The sequence below is a fragment of the Octopus bimaculoides genome, chromosome 3 (assembly GCF_001194135.2).
Source record: "Octopus bimaculoides isolate UCB-OBI-ISO-001 chromosome 3, ASM119413v2, whole genome shotgun sequence".
Taxonomy (NCBI): Eukaryota; Metazoa; Mollusca; class Cephalopoda; order Octopoda; family Octopodidae; genus Octopus; species Octopus bimaculoides.
This window is the reverse complement of record NC_068983.1, coordinates 68,592,819-68,610,026: the sequence shown is the minus strand read 5'-3', so window position 1 is coordinate 68,610,026 and position 17,208 is coordinate 68,592,819. Positions and strand designations below refer to the sequence as shown.

Below are 17,208 nucleotides of genomic sequence, written 5' to 3'. Positions count from 1 at the left end.
TTTAACCTTTGTTTTATGGTATTGTAGATAGAGTGACAGTATTTTAAAACCTCCTCTTGGATAGGACACCTTGTTTATTGCATGTCACATTCTCAAGACATCTGATATCTTTCATCACAGCTGGGTGAATCTACAAACACAGCAAAATATTGACAGTAATTTTGAACTGGAGTTTGTAGTACAATATCTATTTTCTCAATCATTTTGCTGCCTTCTTAAGTTGACTTACCCTACCTAGATACAGAACGTGATGTATACCTTCAGTACCTAGGTACACTACGTACAATCATCAGTCATATCACAATCAATAACTTATCAAACACTTCAACACCATCTAACATCTTTCTTCTCATAAGTGGGATAAATTTTGTTAAAGCAATTGATTGCTTTTATAGCTGGATGCGCTTTCTACCACTATCTACTAAACTACAAATATCTTTAGTAGCAAGGTTTCAACTCATTCATGTCCATGTGGTTGGCAGTCCAGTATCACAACCTTGTTATTTTTAAATGCTTATTTGATGTACATAGATTGAATGTTAATATCATTGCAAAGTTTAACTTTCCAAATTGAAAAGTGCAGACATCTAAGAGTGGACATGAAAACAACAGGAAGACAAAAAATATGGTAAAAGTGGACAAAAAAAAATAGTAATAATAATTATAAAATCAATAAAGGTAATATGATTCAATATGTTAGCACAGGGTAACAAATATGTAGTGGGGAAAATGTAGTTGGTTGAACAACCATCACCTCTCCCATACAGTAATAAGATAGTAAAAACTAAGAACTGCTGAAAAGAAAACTTACTGGTTTAATCCATTGCATACTTCTTCAACCTTTGAGGGGTGACAACACACCGAACATCGGTTCTTGGCAGGATCAAAGAGATTTGGAATATATTTTGGACCAACTCTTTTCAAATCTGCAATAGATACTTGAGCAACTTTTCCGAGTAATTCCCTGTAAAGAAACATTGAAATTAAACAGATTAGAGATCATATTGTTAAATGAAATGATGCATTCTATCAAAAACAAGATGTACATTGACTATGAGGCTAAGTTAAGGAAATTTTGCAAGAAAACTAAGGAGCTTTACTTGTCATATCTCAGAATAAGCCACATAACTTTCCTTTACTCTTCAGCACAGTTGCACCTTAAAACTATGTATGTAGTCTACAAGCTAACAAGGAAACTTCTATATAAGTCACTCTAGAAATAGCAGTCAAATCTTCTCCAAATTTCACCCTACTGCCTTAAAAAAAAGGGGTATATATAATAATGTTGTCCTAAAAAGCAAAAGGATGATCAAATCAAGGCTGATCTGAAGTAAATAATAATAGCAATGTCGTTTAGTTCAATTAGAAATTCAATTCTGTAGCATTAAATGATGCCAAATTTTAACTTGAATCATAAATTTTTAAAGAAAATTTGCCATTAATGCAAAACCAAATTTCAGCCTCTTTATATATATCACTGAATTTTGCCTCATATTTCACCAGTAATTATTGAATTAATTTCCCTTTCCCTTCCCTAAGACTTTATGAAAAGTTTATGAAAAATATTTCATCAATTTGAAAATGAAAACAGAAAAACAAACTTGTTAGAAAATATATCCCTGTGACGATCAAGTGAACAAAGTGACTTCTCTTACCTGTTGTAGTTGTGATCAACTCTCTTCAGGTATGACTTCAGTGAAGCCATGGAAGCATCAAAAGTAGTCTTCTCTTGATTAATTATTTCGAAGATCAGACTACTGCGAGCACTCTCCAACTCTAACTCAATATAGGGAGATTCACCAAGTATGTAACTCATCTGGAAAGCAAATCAAACAGAATTACAGCAAAAAAACTTCTGGTAATAAATTAAGAACAGCTTCAGTTTTCTGATGCTGTTTGGTCCCACATTTTTGTAATGTGGAGTCTGATCAAAACGTATTGAGACTAGTGTAATAAAAAGAAAACTACAACATATATCAATTCAGTATTTAATTTCCTTTGAAGTAGTCCCATTCAGAAGCCACACACTTCATCCAGCATTGTTTCCATTGATGAGAGTATTCCTCAAACTCCATTTTTAGGATAGCAAGCAGCCATCTCGGTTGCATTCTCCTGATTTCTTTGACATCTTGAAATCTTGTTGGGGTCTTCCACTGTAAAGGCTGAGCCTTGGTTTCAGGGTCATAGCCATAGCCCAATGATTCATCACCTGTTATGACCATTTCCATCTTCATTGACACAGTCAAGGAGACCCTGTGCAGCTGAAACCCAATCTTTTTGATATGACCACTCCCTACACACTTTTCTTACAAGCACTGCTATAAATAACAGAACATGTGTGGTCAATCTGTGTCAAGCAATTTCATTCTGTGTACTTTAGCTCAGTTACCATAGCAACAGTTCTGATAGTTTTTGATCACACCTTGCATGTACTGAATTAAGTGTTTTTCACAGACACAAACAAGAAGAGGTGTTGCAGCACAAATAATACAACAGTTTAGTCTGATATTGATGATAACACCACAAAAGTGTAAGAGGCACAGTATCATAATTTGGAAAGATCTGAGCTTCAAAATGGTAAAACAGCAAGTGAGAAATTCTATACTATAATAACTACAGCTTTAAACCTTTGCATCAGTTCCATTTTTCTTTTTTTTCAATTTTCGTCTGAAATGAGTTGTCAGTTGATGAAAACTAATAATTCAAATAAGTTATTTGACTACAATTCCAACTACTCCACAGAAAAAGGAAGGGTATCTGTAACAAACCAAAACTTATTGCCTATCCTCTCTCAACAACAATAGTAAATTATTTTAGAGGGTTCACAACCAATGCACTTTCATAAAATCAAATGACTGAGCTCATTTTCCTCATCATCATCGTTTAACGTCCACTTTCCATGCTAGCATGGGTTGGACGATTTGACTGGGGACTGGTAAACCAGGTGGTTACACCAGGCTCCAATCTGATTTGGCAGAGTTTCTACAGATCAGATTGGAGCCTGGTGTAACCACCTGGTTCACCAGTCCTCAGTCAAATCGTCCAGCCCATGCTAGCATGGAAAGCGGACGTTAAACGATAAACATATTAATCTATTGCAAATAACATTTCTCGATAATCTGTCAGTCAAGCTTGGCAGCTAGGTGAAGCAAGGTGTTTTGAATTAAAGACACTAAACTCTGAAACAATAGATTATGGAATACATTACAGAAGAGTTAAATAAGACCTGTGAGCTGGTCTAGTGCAATATCTTACAAAGTCAGTTAGAGTACTGAAAGGTAAAAGAAAAAGAATAAAAGAAAGATGCTTACCACTATATTCTGTGCCATTTTAAAAGATTCTATTAAGTTAACAGATTGGCCGAGAACCAGACACAACAAACCAGACTCTTCATTTATTGTCATACTGTGTACATAAAACCAAAAAATACATTAGATTGACAGGATACAAGATATATACATATACTGAGCTAAGTGTCAATGTAAAAGGAGATTGATAAACTGGAGTTTTAATTCTGATAATTCACTTACATAATTTACATATGTGCAATTTACAGTTTAAATGTTATTCTACACTCAACCCTAAATTACACCTTCAAAAATATAAGGAAGTTTTAACTAAAAGGCTTTCTATGTGTTGATTTTACACCAATTTTTGCACAATATTCAGCCTTTAAATTTCTATATTTTACATTAAAGTATTGTATTTGTCCCCTTTTTTAAATCAGTAGAAAATGGCTGCCACTGCTAGCAGGCCAAGTAACAAGAGTGAGTTTCTTCATTGATTTAGCAGCAGGATGTGCTTTTTAGTCATCATGAATGTATGAGAAATGTTGTCAATATTAGCACTCTGTCAGTTACGATGATGAGGGTTCCAGTTGATCTGATCAACAGAACAGCTTGCTGGGGAAATTAACATGCAAGTGGCTGGATATGTATACCCTTAATAGAGGTCTCAGGGAGATTCAGCATGGCACAGAGTGTGACAAGGCTGGTCTTTTAAAATATAGATATTACTCATTTTTGCCAGCTGAGGGGATTGGAGCAATGTGAAATAAAATGTCTTGCTCAAGGACACGTGTCACCAGGAACTGAACTCATGACCTCATGATCATGAGCCGAATATCCTAACCACTAAGCCACGTGCCTTCACAATGTTAATACACAAGACTAAAAGAAGAGCTTTAATTACATGTCAAGCAACTTTTTTTGTACTTTTTCATGTTTTTTTTTTTTAATCCCAATTATACAGTGTTGGTGCTTATGTCTAGTTTGTGTAGCATTAAGTAGATAAGAAACAAACAAATCTAAGCCTGGATAGGGTAACCTTTTTTCTCAGGTAGGATCGAGACTTGTCACTTGCAAGCTGACAAGCCAATTGTCATTACAACACTACTAACACTGAAAGGAATTATGCCTGTGGTAGCTATTTAGAGCTGGGTAAATGTGACCACTGTGAATTGCTTCTGGTTAAGACCAGTTTGCAATATTGTTGGAACAATTGTTTTCACAGATGACATTTCTAACACTAACCATTCAACTATCAAGGAGAGGAATCTTAACACTGATCTATGTACTTCAGTCTGGTCAAGTAGGGCAGCATTTCAACCTCCAATTATTTATTATTTTGGTCTTGTTATTTAAAATAGCTGTACTTACTTATAACTGTAGGAAAGACCCAAGCCTCTAATTTGCTTCCACATTGGGCCCTCGCAAAGAGTGAGATACTGTAGCAGAACCATAAGAATTGCCAGATCTGGGTTGTCATAGGATATTTGTACAGGCACGGTAAGGTAGAGGTAAGCAGATTCTTCTGAACCGATACCAATAATCACATGTGGATTGGGAATTCCCTCAAGTGGCTGGATATACTCTGATGTACGCCTTAAGAAGGGTCTACAGGAAAATACAAAATAAAAATTTGTTATCATTTCTAATTTTCATTCTTAAATTTAAGAATAAAAATTAGAAACATAATATTTTATAAAAAGTAAGTTTTAACATAGGCACCAACAATCCTAATAATAATAACAAGAAGAAGAAGAAGAAGAAGAGGAGGAGAAGGAGAGCGCAAATCTCCACCAAGGCAACATCAATGTCCTCTCAACGATTAGCCGGAGATGATTTTTAAAACAAGAAATATACTCGACTGCTCTCACAAACGAGAATACTAAAAATGAACCTGACCGCTCTCAACAAAAAAAAGCCAGAAAAATAATCCAGAATCCTTATCCGGTACCTGATTGATTTCAATGGTAGTAATGGAATATGAAGGTAGGTGTGAGGGCCGTGTTTGTAATGCTGTGTATCATCTGCAGTGGGAACAGGGACAGTTTTCTCTGTGAAGGCCTTTTTTAGTCTCTTCACTGGTATAGTGTCTTTACAACCATTAAGGTCTATAGTGAAACATTTCTGTGCATGAAAGAAAATAGAAAGGACCTGCATACAGTGCTTTTAACAGAGGTTTAACAACATCGTTGCGCACAAAAACATGATTCCAAGAAGTAAAGCTTCCTTCAAGGCAGAGCTGGAAATGCAGTTGTCAAGTGGGTAAGCTGTTTTAAACAGGAGTGATATATTCAAAATTGGTAAAACTAAAAATTGTCGAGGATAAATCAAATTTATCATTGTTACTGAATATGTTAATGTTATTTAATTTCTGAACGTTTTGTTGCCGTTTGTTTATGTAGCTTGATTTCTGTATCCTTCAGTTTCTACTAAGATAGAGACACGAGTAAAAATAATAATAGAGAAACGAAAATAAAACTTTGGAAACAGCAACGCTGCCATAACTTACATGGAAACCATGAGCATGGTTTCAAGGGAGATAATCAGAGAACGATTTGAAAGTCAATGTAAGATCATATGGAAAATAAATATAACATAATCCAGAATCCTTGTCCGGTACCAGATAGATCCCAAAATCTAATCAGTTGGAGCCAGTCACGAGGCCAAACATCACTGAAAGTTTTATCCAAATCCATCCAGCGGTTCTTGAGATATCTTGTCCATGGATAAACAAACACGACTGAAAACAATACCTCAGCCTTAATGAAGGCGAAAGTAATAATGATGATGATGATGATGATGTTGATTTCAAATTTTAGCATAAGGCCAGCAATTCCAGGGCTGGGGACAAGTCAATTACATTGATCCCATAACTCAACTGGTAAAGATGAATGAAATACCACTAAGCATTTCGCCCAGTGTACTGATCCTGTCAGCTTACTACCTAATCGACAACAACAACAACAATAATAATATAGGCCACAGCAAATATTCTGCTCAATATCACAGATTTGCTTGACCTTCACTAGTTAAACATGTCCCTTGGTGGCTGACAGTATGTACATCTCTGATCATGAGCAATAGGGGGGGGGGGAGCATCATAGTCGTGTTGAGAGTAATTCATTGGGTTTGAATAATCCACCAATGGAAACATAGGTATTTCATTCATCATCCTTTAACAAACCTTATTCAGAGACTTATTGAGCAGGAAGGGCTACTTGACCTGAAGAAAGTTCTAACTAGGCCCCCACCTGCGAGGTCATGTGCTGTTTACCTTGATATGAGATCATGTCGCGCACATATGGTTGTGATGCATTGCCTAGTGTAGCCTTCTCAGATGGGTAGTCATGATGGATATATAGGGCTTCGTATAGTTGTACCCGTGTCACTTTGATGGTATGCATTGCTCCCTCACTCAATAATAATGAAATAATAAAGGTTCTTGAGACTTGAGGAGACTCCTCAAGGTAACATTCCTGGTAATTAAATTAATATCTTATAGTTTTTGAATAATAAAAATCATGTTTCTCATCCAGGTACAAGGCTAGAAATCTTAAGAGGGGATTAGTTGATACCCTCAACTCTAGTACTCAACTAGCATTTTATTATTACAATAATGATTTCTAACGAAGCCACAAAATTATAAATTATTTGTGAATACACAAACTGAAAGGAATTTAGGTTGGCACTTAAATCATGTTTGCCATATCAATGTACTTGAAACTTGAGACTATCTCCAAGATGCAACATCATGGCTTCTTGGTAAGAATTAAGGATTCATCTCTTGAACATCCTTGGTAGCTGAGGGTTTAATCTGCACTACATATCACAATCCTCTTTCTCAATAAGCACATGGTTGATACAGAAGAGAAAAACATTAGTAATAATAATAGGCCAGAATGTTACCTTGATTTGTCAGTACATTGTTCACTAGAGTCAGGTACAAATGTTTTCCATGGCTGCTCTAGTGGCACATCAAGTTTCAACAACTTCAGGTTAGCAGTCATATGGATACACAAATTATCACCCTTTGTCAAAGCTGAACGAAGTTTCTCCATTTTCTCAATGATCTTTAGATGAAAATAGAAAAAAGGCATTTAAAAACAAGATTTTTTTATATGAAATTATTGGAATATGTTATGGTATTGCAGTATGAACATTTACTTGATGTAAAGGAATATTGAAGCCATCAAATATTACTAGTTCACAGCATTATTCCACTATATAAAAAAATTACAATACATCAACAATATTTCCAATAACCTTATTCCAGAAAATTTTTTTAAAGCACAACCAATATTAGAGAGCAATTATTCAAAATACATGCTGTCATAGATGAGGGTCACCAATAAAATAGCAGTGTGAGTAATGTAGGGACCTGCAATAACTAAACATGTTGCTGCAGTTAGAAATTAATTGCCAAAAAAATTAATCATTTTTAATTTTACACTTGAACTGACTATGCCCATCATTCTGAGCCAACTCAGCCATGAAGAGAAGACTGAGGTGGGAAGATAAAAGTACACAGAATAAATGTATAGGAAAAGGATATTGCTAAGAGATATGACATGAGAGAATGGAAAATGGTGAACTCACACCATCAGGATTGGTGTCTAGCTGGACCAGCACATCAGTGAGGAACTTGCTCTGTCGCAGCATACTAGTAACCGATATGTTGGAGTCTATGTGGTAAGAAGGAATACAGGTAGTGTTAGTGGTTAATATAATTTGGCACATACAACATTAAACAGATAAATAAAATACATACATAATACATAGGAGGATATACTTAAATTGCAGATAGATACATGAGTACAGATAACATACATTGGCTATACATAATGTAGATGGGTATAAACAACATAGAAAGCTATATGTAACATTTATGTCACTACACATAACATACATTAATAGAGGACTTGTTCTAGGTCATTTACAAAATATTCCTTTAACTACCAAAAACATGTACTTCCCTAGTTGTCACTAAGGCTTACTTTTATTCATATATGTACAGCAAAACTTTTTACCCTAAGTCTTGCAAAATGTTAGAGGATTAAAAAAAAATGGAAAAAAAAAAATGAAATCATAATGTAATAATTAATCCTACATCTTAACAACTCAGCTATTATTGCTATGCTTTACAGAGATTGCATTTCAAGACTGAAGTCTTGGAGACAACAGTAAGAAATCTTGATAGGCTGTCAGAGCTTTACTGTAATACTACTAGAGTTTACTATAACACTACTAAAATTGGCAAATGTTCTTGTTACCTAGCTAAGCTCAAATTTAATGCAAATGATATACCAAAGGCAGTAATGCTCAGACATCTAACAACAAATGTATACACTTAATTGCTTGCAGCTATAAAATGTGCAACTAATACTTCCAATGGCATTTGTTAATTCTGTTGGCATACTGGAGGTTGTTATACTCTCTATTAAGTGACTTTTTAATCTACAACAATTTAAAACATGAAAGTCATATTACTGACTAGTAATAACTTCCACAATAACAAAAGTATGGATGTATTGCAGCCTCTTTGAAATTTGGGGTCATTGAAGCAATATTAGGCTATAAAAAATGAATACTAAAACTGATCTCATGATGAAACAATAACTTTCTGAAAAGAGCATGAATATTTAGTATATACACACATGCACATGAAAGAGAAGAGTACAGTACAAACCTCTATTGTACAACAAACTATAAAGAACAGTTCTGACTACAGCTGGACCACGCCGTTTCAACATAGGAACATCATTCACAATCTTGGTGGCCCCTATTTTCAGTCTGTCTTTCGTGAATTGCACTTTATAAAGCAGTTCCTTCATCCACTGCACACCTTTGTGGTATTTCTCACGTTCAACCTGCAAGTGAAATGTTGACAAGGAATACATTCAACTGGGAACACTTTTATCATCAATAACATCTCAATATCTTTTATTGCTAAGACACCTTTCTTATCAGTCAACCTGTTAGCTTGGCTGGCATAGACATCTCATTGGGTACAGAAACATCATGATCAATAAAGAAGCACCATAGTTATAGGTGAGGTGTTTTGATCAGCGCAGAGTACCTTGTTCAACACTAAGTCTCTTAATTCACTGCTAATCAACTAACACAGAAGTATTGTAACCAGCAGAGAAGTATCTTGTGATTAGTGCAAAAGCACCTTATGTGACAAAGGCAACATGGTGTGCACTGAAGTTTTAGCACCAATGTGCCTTCAGTTTGGTATCAAAGTACTTGAGTTCAATACAAAATACAGCTTAGACAAAGATAGCTACTAACCTTTAGTGATATCATAAGAGCCTGGGAAAAGCTACCACAGAAGAATTTGGAACCATCAATACCAAGACTAGCATGATTTTCCAAGGTGTCAGACTGCAGTTCTGCTACTATGGTCTTATGAGAAACCAACTCTGAATATCAAAAACAAAGCAAACGTTACTTTTCCACAATCATCATAATCATCATCATCATCATCGTTTAACGTCCGCTTTCCATGCTAGCATGGGTTGGACGATTTGACTGAGGACTAGTGAACTAGATGGCTATACCAGGCTCCAATCTGATTTGGTAGAGTTTCTACAGCTGGATGCCCTTCCTAACTCCAACCACTCCGAGAGTGTAGTGGGTGCTTTTACGTGCCACCGGCACGAAGGTCAGTCAGGCCTTATTTTTCATTATAATCATGTCTTATAATCATGTCTTAATCATTATATTATGTCATACATATATCTGTGCATATGTATGAATATATGTATATATGTACCTAAGCATGCATATCTATTCAAGAGCTGTGTGTGTGTGTGTGTGTGTGCATTAGCTATTGTTCCTTGTGTATATCAATCATTGTGAAACAAAAGAGGTAGTTCCCTTAACCTTTTGGAATCCTAATCCACCAACCACTGGATAAGGAAAAGGACTGGAATATCTGGTTAGATTGGTGGATGGTTATTTTGAAGTGTCGCAAATTTATAAACAAAGGATTAAGAACCAAAGAGTTTCAGAAGAGTACAGTTCTGAGGAAGAAGTATTAAGACAATATTTAATTATTTATTATTATTATTGTTGTTGTTATACTGCTGCTGCTACTGCTACTACTACTACTAGCAGAAAGACTGTCCTCAGCAGTTTCCTACTAGTAGCCGGATATTTCTCATCAATTCCTAATTTATGTAATTTTTTGACATTATGTCAAATTTTCCTTTGTATCCTTTATTTATCTAATAGTTGTCACTCACTCAATAAATAAGTTTAGGGCATAACTACAGAAGGTACCTCACCACTTGTCATTGTTTCCTCATACCTTTTTGAAAAATGGATATTTTTTAATGAAATTTTCTACAAATAAGTTTCAGATGGCATAGGTTATGATTATATCAGAATTTGATGTGAAAAATTTTTCTGGAGGAAAGAGGAGTTTTGGCTAGTTCACATTCCTTCATTTTGTTTCCTTTCAGATGGTGTAGATTACAATTATAATGCAATTTAGTGTGGAACAAAAGGAAAAAAATATCAATCATGTACATGAATTGAAGAGACATGTGCAGTGTGACATACACCTGCCCAAAAGACTAATGCCATGAAGAAACTGATAATGATGTTGACTCCTAGATCATGGTCACTTTCATAGTACGATATGGGAAAGTTGCTAGTTTGTCCTTTAATGACAAATTATCAGCAGGGGAAGTCTTTATGGACATTAACCCTCATTACCCCAAAAGAATACAAAATAATTCTGGAATTGTACACTATAGTGTATGTTAAGAGAAAAAGTTTTATAAATTGGTTGTTCAGGGTAGAAATTCCTGTTGTTACACATATGGCAATAAAGGATTTCTTCCCAAAAGAGCTGAAAAATCTAAAAGGGGAAACAGCACCAGCAGGCCACAAAGGCTGCTCTTCCAAGGGTACCACCAACCACAGCTCCTGAAATATCAAGAGATTGTCTCATCTTTGGTTCTAAAAGTCAACCAGAAAATTGAGGGATCTTCCACTAGTAACCAGTAGTGTCATCTCATTTTTTTTTTCTTGATAATTAAGAGGAAATGGCAAATGAGCAAGAGCGGGAACGACTGGAGACAATGAAAAAGGTAAAAAAGACATTAAGAACCTGAAAAAGAATACACTCCAAGAAATGTCTGATGAAGAGCTCATTTTCTCTCAGATTACATTGCAATTGACAAGTCTTTGCACAACAATTAACGAACCGATGGAAGACTTTACACAACTCTTTTTCAACAAAATTTTATGCAAATTGACAAGGATACGGGCTCTGATTATGTGGGCCTGTAAAAGTTAAGATATGAATTAAAATCTTTGATAAAGCCTACAAACAACTTAATGTAAGCTATCACAAGAATGTAGGCTTTTTCTTCAACGCCAACCCCAAATTACTCCACAGGTATGTTTCAAATAAACAGAGTTTCCTATCTTTCAGTGAGCAGGGTACCCAGTTTGTGTTTGCACTGTTCAAATTATTGTGGTTTTATAGAATTTATTCTGTTTCCTTTAATCTTTATCCAAATTTTAAAAGTCTACTCGTATAATGTCTTTATCCTTTTCTGTAACATCCATATCCATCCGTGTGTTTTTGTGAACTCGTGTTTTAATTTATGATTTGCATATATGAGCCCTTGTGACTGATAAAGAAATTTACTACTACATTACTATTTTTTTTAACTCAAGGAGATGAGAAAACTTCAAACTGGTGAAGTTAACAGTTAACTGAGGTGTCACCAAGACACAGAAGAAATGGGAGAAGACAAGGTTAGTCTGATTAGCAGTTTTAGGTGGAAGCAATATCATCAACTAGATACCCCCACTAGTCTACCTGACTAAGCCATGTTCAAAGTGATGGATAAATATGTAAACTTACCTCCATTTCTTAGGATAGGACTTTCAAACAAAATCTCTAAGTAAAGTGGTAAAAAGTAGCGCAACTCTTTAGGAATGTTCACAGTATCCAACACAGCAGTTATCTGCAGTAAAGAGAGCTGTTGTAATAGTTGTAAAGGAATGATTTCTAATATTTTGACATTGCTACAGAAGCATGAAAGGAAACAGCAACCTCAGTTTCTACCAATTTGCTACCATAGTAATAATTTTTTTTTTTTTTACCATTTAATCAGGGCACTCAAAAATTGAGTGCTAATTATGTCAATCCACTGTCCTGGATTGGTACTTTGTTTTATCAACCCTTAAAGGATAAAAGGCAGGGGTGGCATCAATCAAACAAACACAAGGTTTTTTTTTTGTTCTACATTCAAGCAATTCTGCCAGTTTGCTCCTCTTTTACATTCAGCTTTCCCTGATTGCATAAGTGGAATAGACATTTAGAGTAATTGATATTTTTATACAGCTGGATGTCCTTCCTACTACTAACCCCATCAACACAATAATAGCAGTTAAGATCTGAACTTGACCAGAGGTCAAAATGCCAGAATAAATAACTATATTTTTCTTATGACTAACCTTAATGTCTCATGTTTTTCAGAGATGTTTATTGCCTTTTCCATCAATAAATGACATTAATAAGTCTAAGTTTTAAAGAATACATTGTGAACTTGGCATGTCAGTAGCCTTTAGTCCAGCTCAGTTACATAATAACGATCTGTTTTCCAAGTATGGGATTTTTTTTTATTCAATGTGTCTTTGAAAGTACAGAGTTACAGGAATGTCAGCATAATGCCACCATTTCTGGTCAAGTGGTTTCATGTGGAAACAAACACATGCACACACACACACACACACACACTACAGTCAGTTTCTCTCTGCCAGCTTAAAGTATTAGTTGGCCTAATGTTGCAGTAGAAGACACTTGTCCCATGTGGTTACAAAGTGAATTCATCTACATTCATGTCTATTTCAGTATGTAAAAAATATACTGGGGATAAAAAAAAATCATGGTCAAGGCAACAATAAATTTTTTTACAGTAATTAGTTTGGACCCTCCATTTTCTGATTTTGACCCCCTTTCCTATTCATTTTTCACCATCTTGTGGGCTGATAAAATAAATGCTAGCATAAGCACTAGAACACTTGACTAAATGCTCTGTAATACTTTGTTACATTTCTTTATACTCAAAATTTAAAGCTCATCACAGTTGACTTTGACTTTCATCTCTCTCGGGGCCCAGACTGATCCAAAAGATTTCAATCTTACATCTTACTCCTAAATTTGTGACTATCACAAAATTAGGAATCATTTCCATCATTATTATATCAGTAAATCAAAATCAACATAACAGTGTTTTTGAACATCAGCTGAATCTATTTCATTTCACTCTAAATATAAATCACAGCAATTCATTGGCTACCTGCTGGGTGTTGACTTCTTTAGATAATAATATCAACTGGAAGAATGGATTACAATGAAAAATGAGAAAATTGTTGAGTATCTCTTAAGTAAAATAAAAACTTGCTGCTGACCTGCACAAAATTAGTTTGTAAATCATCAAGTTGAAACTTGAAAGGAATATCATCAATGGGGAATACATCAGACTTGTCACAGTCTTTCGATCGGTAGTTGCAGTAAGGACGCAAAGGATGGAACTGGATGCAAGAAACATCAGGCACAGGAAGACTGCTAAGTATATCATCTTCAGGTTTTATCTGGATACAAAAAGAAAATTTTGAACAACAATGTGATTTCTTTTAAATGAAATTTTTGGAGGACTAAAATACCTTTGAACATGTAAGTATAGCTGTAGATATGTGAAAGAGACCCTAAAATGACTATAATGTGTGAATCAAACCTATGTCAGCAGATAATATATTTTTAAAAAATATCAAAATATAGTTAATTTGTAACACATAAAATTACAGAGAAATATTTATGTAATAAATAAAAACTGTTTTAAAATAAAGGAAACTTAAACATTACACTACACCATAAAATATAACTATATTATATTAAATTACACTAGTATAATACTAAACTGATATTTTTCAACACAGTCTGGGGAGGAAAAAACAATGTTCATGACCCTTTATTTATTTTATTATTATTATTATTATTATTATTATTATTATTATTATTCATGGTGCGCACAAATACTTTGCACTCAGAATCAATGTCCTTAATACTGGGTCACAACCAGTTTCCTTAGATATCAAGGACCTTTCTTACAATCTTTGCTGTTCTCAATACAACTCTCATAGTTACACCAACCTCAATAAGAGAACTGGTAAATTTGTTGTTAATAGTATCTAGGGCACCTATAACAATTGGGATTATTTTGTAGAAACCCACCACAGTTGTATTTCCCCAGCCAAATCCTGGTATTTTCCTATTTTCTCCTGTTCTTTGACTGCTACCTTCATGTCCATGGATATAGCTACATCTATGATGATATACTCTTTTCCCCTTTTCTTATCATCATCATTATTATAATTATTAATTATTATTCGCAGGGCCTCTGAAACTGGGATGAAAGTATCTTTAAACTGGCAACCCGGGGCTTGAACACTTGCAACAGAGCAAATTCAGTGAGAGGTACACAAGGATCAGTTGGTATGTTGAATTGAATGCCTCCACCCCAACACACACATGCAGACCAAACAACACTGCAATGCTACATTACATCAAATTATACTAAATTACACATAAAACTGAAGCACACTCTTAACTGCACTTCTACACCAAACTACACAACATTACATTATACTATATTACAATGTTACACTAACTACACCTGATTGCAACATTAGCTCTTTTACACAAAACTTTTTGACATTATCACTACATTATGTTACACTTCCCTATTACGTTATACAACTCTATTGTACACCAAACTACATTATATACAAAACAGTTCTATGTTACACATCAATAATATACTACACACAACCACATCATCATCATCGTTTAATGTCCGCTTTCCATGCTAGCATGGGTTGGACGATTTGACTGAGGACTGGTGGAGCCCGAAGGCTAAACCAGGCTCCAATCTGATTTGGCAGAGTTTCTACAGCTGGATGCCCTTCCTAACGCCAACCACTCCGAGAGTGTAAGTGCTTTTACGTGTCACCTGCACGAAGGCCAGTCAGGCGATACTGGCAACGGCCACGCTCAAAATGGTGTATTTTATGTGCCACCCGCACAAGAGCCAGTCCAGCGGTACTGGCAATGATCTCGCTCGAAAGTCCTTACACATGCTGCAGGCACAAGTGCCAGAAAGGCGATGCTGGGCACAGGTGCTATCCTGATTTCGCTTTCGCTTGCCCCAATAAGTCTTCGCAAGCGGAGTTTCGTGTCCAATGAAGGAGACGACATTGGCATGGGTGCCAGTCGTTGAATTTAGTTCGATTTCGATTTCACTTGTCTCAACAGGTCTTTGCAAGCAGAGTTTAGTGTCCAAACAACATACAAGAACATGCCAAGGTTATACTACACAATTTTATCAACTAATCCATGAAAGATCAGGCATAAAATTATCTAATTTACCTCATTTGATTCAATGGCCTCAAGCAACTCCTTTTCTTTTTGATCCAGTCCCATCTTTCCTAATTGTGATTTCTGATCATCCAGCCGTTTCTGTTCAGCTTCACTCATTTGTTTCATCATAGATTTACTCGGTGTAGCTATTATCTGAAATTAGTGTTAAGAGATGTGTGTTAAGATGTGTGATATTTAAAGGAAATGAATAAGGAAAACTACACAACGTGTGTGGCTGTGAAATATAGACACCTGCATGATGCATGTATAAGGTATGTAATCATGTATGATTGTAAGATGTATAGAGTAAAATAGCAAGGACTGAGTAGTGAATATAGAAAAACTGAGGTATGCATAAAATGCGTGACCCAGTATAACAATGAAATTTTATGCTGGGTCTAGTATAACAATGAAACAGTGAATGGAGACAAAGCTGTCCCTAAAGGGGAATAAGCCGAGTTTTGTCTGTTGGCATGCTATGTTAACAAAGAGTTAACTAGGTTTAGAAAAATAAGATGGTAACAAAGAAATTAACTAGTAAAATCAGTTATGTAGTATAAAATAAAATTTTGTTGATGTCAAAATGTCTGATACCAATAGGTAATCATTGCCAATACATTCATGACCCCAAAACAGAAGCTGTTGTAAGATTCAAATTTATGAACATCTGGTCCAATAGTCTAGCAATGACAATAAAAGCCACAGAAATACTTACAGAAATATTATGATTCTGAATACAGTAGGTCTGAAGCAAACTGATCCAGAACATTTCAGGTTTCTTATCCAGTTCTTCATAACAAGACAATGGATTCGTACGTATTTCAAGCTAGAATTGTTAAATGATAAAGGTGAAAATGATGATAATTTCTTTTATTAGCTATATGAACCAAAGATTCAGAAACAACGCAAAAAAGACATGAAATGCTGGAGTTTAGATTAAATACAAAGAAAGCAACATGAACGAAAACAATAGATAATAGGTCCTTAATAGGTAGGGAAACAATTTATGTTAATTCAGAGCACTCCCAGTTTCTTACTGCTTGTTTATAGTTTCAAATTCAGAGTGGGCCAATTTAATCTCAAACTCACCTCTGTGACCCTCTTTCATAAATAAACCACTGTGAATACCCGTCAGAGTGTAAGTATCTTGAGAGAAAAGCTGAACATTAGAAGCATCAGTTGTGGCGTGCAAGAGAGACGATTGCGCTGGTATGGACATGTGGTGAGAATGGAGGAGGATAGCTGCGTGAAAAAGTGCCACACCCTAACAGTTGAGGGAACCCGTGGAAGAGGTAGGCCCAGGAAGACCTGGGCTGAGGTGGTGAGGCAAGACCTTCGTACATTGGGCCTCACCGAGGCGATGACTACGGACCGAGACCTTTGGAAATGTGCTGTGCGTGAGAAGACCCGGCAAGCCAAGTAAGATCGTTGCCAGTGCCCCTGGACTGGTTCTTGTGCGGGTGGCACATGAGATGC

At 35.5% G+C, this 17,208-nt stretch overlaps 1 protein-coding gene across 1 annotated transcript in view; it reads right to left on the bottom strand.

Annotated features, from left to right (window-relative positions):
- The window catches only part of LOC106872085 (uncharacterized protein C05D11.1), a 44,664-nt gene that overhangs the window by 668 nt on the left and 26,788 nt on the right, over nucleotides 1-17,208 (bottom strand). The window contains exons 11-22 of the mRNA XM_014918940.2: nucleotides 16,448-16,558; nucleotides 15,742-15,885; nucleotides 13,725-13,907; nucleotides 12,172-12,274; nucleotides 9,579-9,709; nucleotides 8,974-9,154; nucleotides 7,884-7,969; nucleotides 7,194-7,357; nucleotides 4,659-4,895; nucleotides 3,312-3,405; nucleotides 1,656-1,816; nucleotides 812-964 (exon numbers count right to left, since the gene is read on the bottom strand). Of these exons, the coding sequence (XP_014774426.1) occupies nucleotides 812-964; nucleotides 1,656-1,816; nucleotides 3,312-3,405; nucleotides 4,659-4,895; nucleotides 7,194-7,357; nucleotides 7,884-7,969; nucleotides 8,974-9,154; nucleotides 9,579-9,709; nucleotides 12,172-12,274; nucleotides 13,725-13,907; nucleotides 15,742-15,885; nucleotides 16,448-16,558 (1,748 nt within the window). The remainder of the gene's footprint in view (nucleotides 1-811; nucleotides 965-1,655; nucleotides 1,817-3,311; nucleotides 3,406-4,658; nucleotides 4,896-7,193; nucleotides 7,358-7,883; nucleotides 7,970-8,973; nucleotides 9,155-9,578; nucleotides 9,710-12,171; nucleotides 12,275-13,724; nucleotides 13,908-15,741; nucleotides 15,886-16,447; nucleotides 16,559-17,208) is intronic.